The 10,282-nt window shown below is 40.0% G+C and overlaps 1 protein-coding gene across 2 annotated transcripts; it reads right to left on the reverse strand.

Moving 5' to 3' along the window:
- Positions 1 to 278: 278 nt before the first annotated feature.
- On the reverse strand, positions 279 to 10,047 carry LOC111753018 (YEATS domain-containing protein 4-like). 2 transcript variants are annotated; one of them, XM_023558775.2, is made up of 3 exons: positions 9,923 to 10,047; positions 6,909 to 7,028; positions 279 to 3,208 (listed from the first exon to the last, which is right to left on the reverse strand). In XM_023558775.2, exons 1-3 carry the CDS (start codon positions 9,977 to 9,979, stop codon positions 3,140 to 3,142), a joined length of 246 nt encoding a protein of 81 aa, XP_023414543.1. In that variant the 5' UTR covers positions 9,980 to 10,047; the 3' UTR covers positions 279 to 3,139. The 2 variants fall into 2 exon arrangements, with proteins under 2 accessions (XP_023414543.1, XP_064139973.1); XM_064283903.1 differs by having other exon boundaries at positions 280 to 3,722.
- Between the last annotated feature and the right edge of the window lie 235 nt (positions 10,048 to 10,282).

Genomic DNA, 10,282 nt, shown 5'->3' on the forward strand with positions numbered 1-10,282 from the left:
AAAGTGGGATGCAGAATGTTTTCTTAATAGATTTTATTATGCCAATTGACTTAGATGTCCCCTGAAACCATGGTCCCCAGAGCCCTGCCCCTGCTATGCTGGCCTTCGAAGCATTCAGTTTGTTCAGGAAACTTCTTTGCTTTTGGTTCAGTCCAGTTGTGCTGACCTCCCCTGTATTCTGTGCTGTCTTTCCCTTCACCTAAAGTAGTTCTTATCTACTATCCAATCACTAAATAACTCTATCCCACCCTTCCTCCCTCCCCCCTCTCGTAACCACAAAAGAATGTTTTCTTCTCAGTTTAAACTATTTCTCAAGTTCTTATAATAGTGGTCGTATACAATATTTGTCCTTTTGCAACTAATTTCACTCAGCATAATGCCTTCCAGGTTCCTCCATGTTATGAAATGTTTCACAGATTCCTCACTGTTCCTTATTGATGCATAGTATTCCATTGTGTGTATATACCATAATTTATTTATCCATTCATCTGTTCATGGGCACCTTGGTTGCTTCCATGTTTTTGCTATCGTAAACAGTGCTGCAGTAAACATGGGTGTGCATATATCTGCTTGTGTAAAGGCTCTTATTTCTCTAGAATATATTCCAAGGAGTGGGATTGCTGGATCGTATGGTACTTCTGTTTCTAACTTTTTAAGGAAGCGCCAAATCGATTTCCAAAGTGGTTGTACCATTTGACATTCCCATCAGCAGTGTAGAAGTGTTCCAATCTCTCCACAGCCTCTCCAACATTTATTACTTTGTGTTTTTTGGATTAATGCCAGCCTTGTTGGAGTGAGATGAAATCTCATTGTAGTTTTGATCTGCATTTCTCTATTGGCTAATGATCGTGAACGTTTCCTCATATATCTGTTAGCTACCTGAATGTCTTCTTTAGTGAAGTGTCTATTCATATCTTTTGCCCATTTTTTAATTGGGTTGTCTATTTGCAGTTGAGTTTTCCAGTATCATGTAGATTTTAGAGATCTGGATTTAGTTTTGATGTATGAATCTACATTTATAAAATTAAAGAATAGCAACAGCTTATCTAATCTTTCCTTATGTCTCCTTCATGATCGGCAAGATGCATGTGACAGTTTTCTATGAATTTTTTTTTTATTCTTAAGTGAAAGTTACAGCTCAAGATGGGATGGTTTTTTAAAGGACTAAAATGGATTGAAATTGTGAGCCTATTTGTAAAGCTACATAAAAGCAATATTTCTAAGAAAAAATTTCAACGAAAGGTCACACACTTCATGAAAAGAAAAGTATTAATTCAGGCAATCTCCACTTAAGCCATTTGGCATTCTGTACCTTTTTAAAGTTGATATTGCCCAACAAAGAGTGGCCGTCTCATTTGGAGATGACTGAACAGTTGGAGGCATTGTATGTCAACACAGTTGGGATTCTGCTTCAGATCAGTTTATTCTGAGATAGTCTTTTATTAGATTTTTATCTAATATTTTGGACTAACTGTATTACTCAATTTAAGTCTGGGTTATTTCTTTGATTACTAACTGAATATACTGGAGATGTATCTGTTAACCAAGACTTTAGATTCATTCCTACCAGTATCAGTTCTTTAACGCAAACTGAAAAATGTTGTAGGTGTAATATCAAAGAGTACACACGTTATTAGTCACTACGCCTTAGGAGAACGGCGATATTTTGCTCCTGTGTCTGTAAAAAAAGTTTCTTGTTTGAAGGAGAAAGAAAAGTAGTGTGTCCTTCTTTAGTACTCCCTTAATTTTACTACTCCCTTAATATGAGAAAGAGGAAAAGAGAGCTGAAGAAGAAAAACTCCACAGTTAAACCCCACAGCCTCGAATGTACTGAGATCGTGGTTCTGACAATGGTTTCTCCATGCCACCCTGTACAGAAAGGTCAAACAAACCGTAAAAAGGTTAAAGTGTCTTCATTGTATATACATACTTCAAATCATACTTCAAATCTTTTGGGGAAACAAAGTATTTTACCAATAAATAAAGTATACACTACAGACAGAGTCAGGTATTATTTAATGAATGGAGATATTCAAAGCACTCCACTCCTCCCCAAGGCCCCACTAAAGCATGAGAATGCAGAAGACAAACACTGAGTTATGTGCCTTCCACATCAGCAACTACAAAGTGCATTACATGTTTTCTTGTTCTAAAAATAATTTCAAGATATTACAAGCACAGACAGTGTGGAGAATCTTAGAAACTCTTAAAAAAAAAAAAAAACCCTAAAATAAATGGACGAGGCAGAGAGTAACAGTCTGAATTAGTTAAGGTAGATTGTTTCTTCAAGAATTGAGGTAATACAATCTTCAACATAAATCTAAAGACAACTTTTAGTTCTCGGTAGCCTGATCCCTCCCTCCTTTTCCTGTCCATTTCGCCAGATTCTAACCCAATCTACCCTCTTATCTCTACTCCAGACAGGAGATGCCAACATAGTTTCAAGTGTCCACCTGATCCAAGAAGCTCACGCCTCACCAGCATCCCTCTCCATCCCACTGTCTAGTCTAATCCCTGTCTGAAGTGTTGGCTTTGGGAATGGTTCCTGTCCTGGGGCCAACAAAAGGTCTGGGGGCCATGACCACTGGGGTCCTTCTAGTCCCAGGCAGACCATTAAGTCTGGTCTTTTTACGAGAATTTGGAGTCTACATCCAACTGCTCTCCTGCTCCCTTAGGAGTTTTCTGGTGTGTTCCCTGTCAAGGCAGTCATCGGTTGTAGCCAGGTGCCATCTAGTTCTTCTGGTCTCGGGATGATGTAGTCTCTGGTTTACATGGTCTTTTCTATCTCTTGAGCCCCTTATTATTATCATCCAAAAAAAAAAAATTTTTTTTTTCCCCCAGGGGATCTCTGTGGGAAGGACAGCAGGCTTACATTTTGGCAGGCTGATTCCGCTGTAGCCATCCATTCCATGTCATTTCAGAGTTCTGGCCAACCCACACCTTTCAAAGACCTTGCCCTGCTCAGTGTCAGAAAGGAAGAGAAGCCCCAGAACAAGGAGAGCCTTCATGTTGACTGGGAATTCAGAGGGCTCCGCTGAGCAGGATGAGCTGGTCCCAGTATTTAACATCTTGTAACTTCTTCCTTCTCCTAGTGGTTTGGTGGCTCCACCCTTTGAACTATGTGGAAAGCAGGAACTGTTTATTCACTGACCTTGAAAAGTATTCTGTTTTTGTTTGAAGATACAGATCCTGATGACCTAAGCATTACCTAAAGGGAAATGATGAAAGAAGTTATATTGTTTAAACACTAGGCTTAGGAAGAATTAAGAAGTTGCATTGTTTCCAAAACTACTCTACATTCAAGAGCAAGTTTCAGAGTCTCCTCTGACATCCATTTTGTTCTTTTTTTGTCTTGACTTTTTAATGACCCCTTGCTTTCTTCATATATGATGTCCTTGATGTCATCCCACAACTCATCTGGTATTTGGTTAGTTTTCAATGCATCGAATCTATACTTTTTTTTTTTCTTTTTTTTGCATCAAATCCATTCTTTAGATGGTCTCCAGATTCAGGTGGAATATATTTAAGGTCATATTTTGGTTCTCATGCATTTGTTTTAATTGTCTTCAGCTTCAATTTAAACTTGCATATGAGCAATTGATGGTCTGTTCCACAGTCGACCCCTGGCATTGTTCTGAATGATGATATTGAGGTTTTCCATGGTCTCTTTCCACAGATGAAAGGAGGACACTATAACTTGCTGAAGATCTTTCATTTTGTTCCTGGAGGAGAGGGTGCATAGAATTCTGTAACGGTTCAGGTGCCTGGTGACAGCTGGCCTGATAGTGGCTTGAGTCATCAGGCACAATGCATTTTTCTAAGCCCACCACTTTGGTAAATAAGTAATTTTTCAATTTGAAGAACAAGCTACTTTTATGTAAACTTCGGCATAATTTTAAGTATGACTTCCTGGGTTAAGACCTGCACAGGAGCCAATGTCAAGATTAGGGATTCATTATTAGCCATGTTCGAACTTAAATACCCAGCTCTGGTACTTATTAGATTTAGACTCCTGGGCAAATTATTTAATCCTTTTAAGTTATAGTGGATATATAACACCTGAATTGAAAGTCCATCTTAAGAATAGATTTGATGCATTTAACACTAATGACTGAAGGCCAGACAAGTTGTGGAATGACATCACGGACATTAGACATGAAAAGAGCAAGAGGTCATTAAAAAGACAGCAAAGAAAGAAAACAACAAAATGGATGTCAGAAGAGACACTGAAACTTGCTCTGGAATGTAGAGTACCTAAAGCAAAAGAAAAATATGATGAAGTCAAAGAGCTGAACAGAAGATCGCAAAGGATGGCTCGAGAAGACAAAGTATTATAATGACGTGCAAAGAACTGGAGATAGAAAACTTAAAGGGAAGAACACCCATGACATTTCTCAAGCTGAAAGAACTGAAGAAAAATTTAAGCCTAGAATTACAATACTGAAGGATTCCACAGGGAAATATTAAAAGATCCAGGAAGCATCAAAGGAAGATGGAAGGAATACAAAAAGTCGCTATATTAAAAAGAATTGGTCGACATTCAACCATTTCAAGAGGTAGCAATGATCAGGAACAGACGGTACTGAAGGAAGAAGTCTAAGCTACACTGAAGGCATTCGTGAAAGACATGTCTCCAGGAACTGACGGAATACCAACTGATATGTTTCAACAAACGGATGCAACGCTGGAAGCGCTCACTCATCTGTGCCAAGAAATTTGGAAGACAGCTTCCTGGCCAATCAAGTGGAAGATATCCACATTCATGCCTATTTCCAAGAAAGATGATCCAAAAGAATGTGGAAATTATCAAACAGTATAATTAATATCACATGCAAGTAAAACTTTGCTGAAGATCATTCAAAAGTGGCGGCAGCAGTATATCGACAGGGAACTGCCAGAAATTCAAGCCAGGTTCAGGAGAGAAAGTGGAGCCAGGGATATCATTGCTCATGCCCAGTGGATCCTGGCAAAAAGCAGAGAATACAAAAAGATTCTTACCTGTGTTTTGCTGACTATGCAAAGGCATTCAACTGTGTGGATCGTAAGAAATTACGGATAACATTGTAAAGACTGGGAATTCCAGAACATTTCATTGCGGTCATGAGGAGCCAGTACCTAGATCAAAAGGCAGTCACTTGAACAGAACAGGGGATACTGCGTGGTTTAAACTCAGGAAAGGTGTGCCTCATGGTTGAATCTTTCCACCATACTTCTTTAATCTGTATGCTGAGCAAATATTCAGAAAAGCTGGACTATATGAAGAACGAGGCATCAGGATTGAAAGAAAACTTATTAACAAACTACGATGTGCAGATGACACAACCTTGGTTGCTGCAACTGAAGAGGTCTTGAAGCACTTACTGATGAGGATCAAAGACTACAGCCTTTAGTGTAGATTACACTTCAACATAAAGAAAACAGAAGTCCTCACAACCGGACCAATAACCAACATCATAATAAATGGTGAAAAGACTGAAGTTGTCAAGGATTTCATTTTACTTGGATCTACAATTAATACCCAGGGAAGCGACAGTCAGGACATCAAAAGACCTACTGCACTGGGCAAATTGGCTACAAAATGCCTCTTTAAATTGTTAAGAAGCAAAGATGTCACGTTGAAGACTAAGGTGTGCCTGACCCAAGTCAGGGTGTTTATGATTGTCTCATACGCATGCAAAAGGTTAATGATGAATAAAGACCAAAGAAAAATTTATGCTTTTCAAATGTGGTGTTGGTGAAAAATACTGAAAATATCAGGGACTGCCAACATATTGAACAAATCTGTCTTGGAAGAAGTACAATCAGAATGCTCCTTACAGGCAAGAGGACATATTTTGGACATGTTATCAGGAGGGATCAGTCCTTGGAGAAGGACATCATACTTGATAAAGGAGAGGCTCAGTGAAAAAGAGGAAGCCCCTTAACGAGATGGACTGACACAATGGCTGCATCAATGGGCTCAAGCATAACAACGATTGTGAGGATGGTGCAGGATTGGGCAGTGTTTCGTTCTATTGTACATAGGATTGCTCTGAGTCAGAATCGATTTGATGGCACATAACCACAGCAAGTTTTAGTTTCCTCAACTGAAAAACAGGATAGCAATAATTATACCTGTTTCTTAGGTTGATGAGAGAGTTCAGTGAGATAGTGTATGGAAAGTGCCTAACAGATTCTGCTATATAGTAAACATTTTATACATGTTCATTGTTATTTTCTGTCCACGTCTTTGCACATTTTTAAGTTCAAGTTAATTTCTTTCTAAATAATTTCTCACACATCTTCCCACGTATTAAGGGTATTAACCCTTCATCTGTGACACATTCGGTAAGTGTTTCTCCCAGTTTCTCATTTGCCTTTTAGTTTTGCTGATGTTCCTTTTTAAACACACAATGCAAGTTCATGTCTGTGCGTGTGTTTAAATAAGGACCGAATTTTTCCAAAAAAACAATCTTCTGAGATGACCTTTCAGCTAAATAACAGATTGCTCATAAAATAAAGAATATTACCCTTGAGTACTGCACACCAAATGGTCAACAATTACTCTAAAGCAAAGATGAAAGGGTAAGGGACCAGGGAAATTAGATAGCTGGAAACTTAAATAATGTTTTAATCACATGATCATTGACTTAAAATGTTAAGTGGGACAACCAAGATATAAGTCTATCTACAGCATGGCCCGAAGCATACACACATACACACAGACTTATATTCACAGCTTGGGCAGAAAACTTTATTTAAAAAATTAGTGAAATTTAAGACTTAAAAAAAATTCATTCAACTTTTTTTTGCAAAATTTCTGTAATGGGTCAATTTTTAATCAGAAAGTTACTATAAAAGAATATTATAAACTTTCTTCAAGCAAAACAAATTACAGCTTTGAAAAATTATAAGGAAAAAATGCCTACCTCATTTCTATACGGTTTTATATATACTGTCCGCTGACGGGTGTGTCCATCTTCCTCTCTTTTCTGTCCAAAGTATCGAGCAACATTGCCATAAACTATTGGTGTAACAACAGTAACCCCCTAAAAGAAAAATAATTCCAAAAACAATAAATATTGTGCCAATACCCAAATCAACAGGATGAGAGCTCTGAAACTGTGTTTTAAGTAATGGATTACCCCCGCACTCTAAGAACCTAGAGTTTTGGTAGGCTATAAAGTAAAATCAATTTCAGCCACTCATTCTTATTTCATGTTAATACAAATAATACCAGATTAATTAAAATTTCCCCTTTTGAAGATGTCTTTTTAAATTGCCAATGTAAGGCACTTTGAGGATTTTGTAAAAAGAAGCACAAAAGGTCTGTTACTTACAAACATTAAAGCTAGCCTTTGGAAAAAAATTGCCAACATTGACTGCCATCACCAGCTGGTTATGTCAGCAGTTTCAGAACATTTTAGTCAATCATCTCCTCTTTAATGAGCCTATGGAGTATTTGGAGCCCTGGTGGTACAGTGTTTAAATACTCGGCTGCTAACGAAAAGCTCAGCAGTTCGAATCTACCAGCCACTCTGTGGAAACTCTATGGAGCAATTCTACTTTGTCCTATAGGGTCACTAGGAGTTGGAATTGACTCGAAGGCAACAGGTTACCTAGTATTTACCAAAACACTGCCCAAATACCAAAGGCAGTTTGTGTGAGCATGTTAGGTAGAACAAAGGCAAACAGTTTTCATTTTAATACTTAATCAGTATTAGAACATACTACAAAAAGTAAATAAACCCCAAATTTAAAAATCTTAATGCTTAAGGTATTTTCAAAATTGAATTGATTTCAATAAAAATGATAAAATAATATTATAGTTGGACTGAGATATGGCAAAAAATGGTAAAGTGGCCCTTAGATGACTGAAGCTTGGTAAACACTGGCCTATGGCATGCTTGCTTATATTCCGTGCTCAGTTCTGGGATGTACATTCAACATGTTTCTCATCACTTCTAACAAGCACAAAGGCAGCGTTGGGCGATTCTGATGGAAATGAAAAGATAAGAAATTTCAGCTGAAAATACAAAGTGTTCTACTTGAATCTGGGACAAGTTCGTCAATAGTAAGAATGTATCTGAAGGACAAAGAACAAGTTTTACCACACATGAAAAAGGTTGTGCCAATGTAACCAACAATACCAAATGTGGAAAAATAGTGAACAAAATAGAAAACCTTTTCATTCTGGTTGGATAATCAAAAACGAAATCTAATACCTATTAGCCTAAAATTAGTTCAGAAGAAGGCAAACTGTTTGTACAAGAACTTAAATAAGCATAGTATGTGCTATTGACGAAACTTTTGGGGCAACCATAGATGGGACCTCAGGTTCAAGGCCTGACTGAAGTACAAGGAGTGATGATGTGACACTTTGTGTGTAACCTTCCATAGCTGGTATGGTATTGCTAAGAATTTGCAGTTTGTTAATGGTAAACAGGGCTCACCAATCTACAGGTTTTCTACCTGGTTGAAATCTACCTCACCTGGAAAAATATGTCTGAAGGAACATGTAACAATGAGGAAGAAGGAGAAATGAACCTGGAATTTTCAAGCTTTCCAGGACTAACTCACACCCATTTTTGCTGGAAAAGCATTTGGAGACTGCAGGGTTAAACTCAAGTCATTTTGGACTTAAACTTACAAACTTTTAGAACCTAACATGATTACAAGCAGAGAAAATTCCGTAACTTCTCCCTCAAAAAAATCAATGTTTTAACGCTTTGTTCTGCAGAAGTTCCCTATCAGTCCAAAACCTTCCCATAACTGCATTTATTTATAAAGTATCTAGTAATAAGAGACTTTACCTGCATCTTTTCCACATTCCATTATATTTCACCACTGTTTTAAATTTTAGAATTCTTACTTTACATGTGATATTAAAACACCGCATAAGATAGCTGTATATGTAAAAATGTGACACAGGTAACGACTCTAGAAACAACAATAACTGCAGATTGGCTAGATTGGTGCAATAATGTGTGATTTCTTTTTAAAGAATTTTCCTTTCACAATAAAAATCAGAAGCAATTAGTCCCGCCTTAAAAATTAGTTAACATGCCAGGGTCAGTGGGGAAGTGGAAGCAAAGTAAGTGTCACACGCTAGGCTGTATCCTAACGTTCACTAAAAACAGCGGAAGTTAACATTTACTCAATGTTCCTTATGTACCAGGCACCGTGTCAGGATAACATGCCTTGATTAATATCCTGGCCGTAGCTTTGTAAACACCATAAACTCGGGCAAGTTTCCAATTTTCTATCCCCTCGGTTTTGGCACTTGTAGATACCGCGGGTGATAGTGACTCTATACTGTTGTGGTGAGGATTAAATCAGAGCATCGGGGAGTGTTTAGCCTCTGTTGGGCAGAGGATAGGCGCTTAGCGGGTATTTGCTGCTACTGTTATTATCCTCACAGCCAGGCCGCGGCATCCCCCGTTTGCGGATGACCTGGGCTGGAGCCGGTGAGCACCAAGCCAAGATTCCCCAGCCCGCTAAGTGGCCTGTTTCCTCTGCCACAACCTCCAGGTCATCAGTGATTACGTTTGCTTTTGGCGGAGAAGGGGGTTGTAGTGACGCGGTGACCTCGGCCTCTGACTCCCCGCCCGCCCTCAAGCCGCGATTCAAAGCGGAGGACAGAAGGCGCGAAAGAGAAACAAACCGGCCCACGCCGCGCCCCGCCACGCTGGGAGGGGCCAGGCCGTGACAGCCACCGCCGGAGGGAGGCGGGGGCCGGCACTGAACGTCACTTTCCCGCCGGAGTCAGGCCGAAATCCGGCCATTCTCTTGAACATATTGTCACAGGGGGGAAGCCGCTCCCGCCGCTGCCGCCAGGGAAAGAGACCGGGGACGGCGGGGTCGCCGCTCCCCTTAGAGGACCCGCTCCTCCTGCGCGGGCCCAGGCGGAGGGTTTCTAGTCGAGTAAGGACTTGTCACGTACGCTCACGGAACCGAGTAACCGCAGGTCCTGTTGGCGGACGTCTTCCCTGAAGCCCATTCAGATACGCGCCGGAGAAGATCAGGAGGCAGGAGGGGCGACGTTGACGTCCTGCGCAGGCGCAGCGGGATCGCCCACACAGCGCGCACGGGCCTGGCCGCACCCCTGGCTCAGGGCGGTGTAGGTGGCTGGAATTTGGAGGTCGTGAATAGTCTTGTCACCTGCCCAGACGACTTAGCTCGTGATGACCGCGAAATTGCTGTTTGGAGGGAATACCTTATCATCGACCAAGTGTCTCCTCAATGATGAAGTCAAAATCATGAAATCTTGTTGACGCAAACCTCCCCCCACAGCTTTTCGCTG

Source organism: Loxodonta africana, chromosome 4 (genome assembly GCF_030014295.1).
Source record: "Loxodonta africana isolate mLoxAfr1 chromosome 4, mLoxAfr1.hap2, whole genome shotgun sequence".
In the NCBI taxonomy this organism is placed as follows: domain Eukaryota; kingdom Metazoa; phylum Chordata; class Mammalia; order Proboscidea; family Elephantidae; genus Loxodonta; species Loxodonta africana.

Bases quoted from the DNA above. Each gene is read 5' to 3' on its own strand.
- LOC111753018 (XM_064283903.1), bottom strand. From the start codon at position 9,979: ATGGGCTTCAGGGAAGACGTCCGCCAACAGGACCTGCGGTTACTCGGT. The intron at 7,029-9,922 runs GTACGTGACAAG...TTTTTCTTTTAG, and splicing joins GGTTACTCGGTTCCGTGAGC to GGGGTTACTGTTGTTACACC. The intron at 3,723-6,908 runs GTAGGCATTTTT...CCTCTCCTCCAG, and splicing joins TAAAACCGTATAGAAATGAG to GAACAAAATGAAAGATCTTC.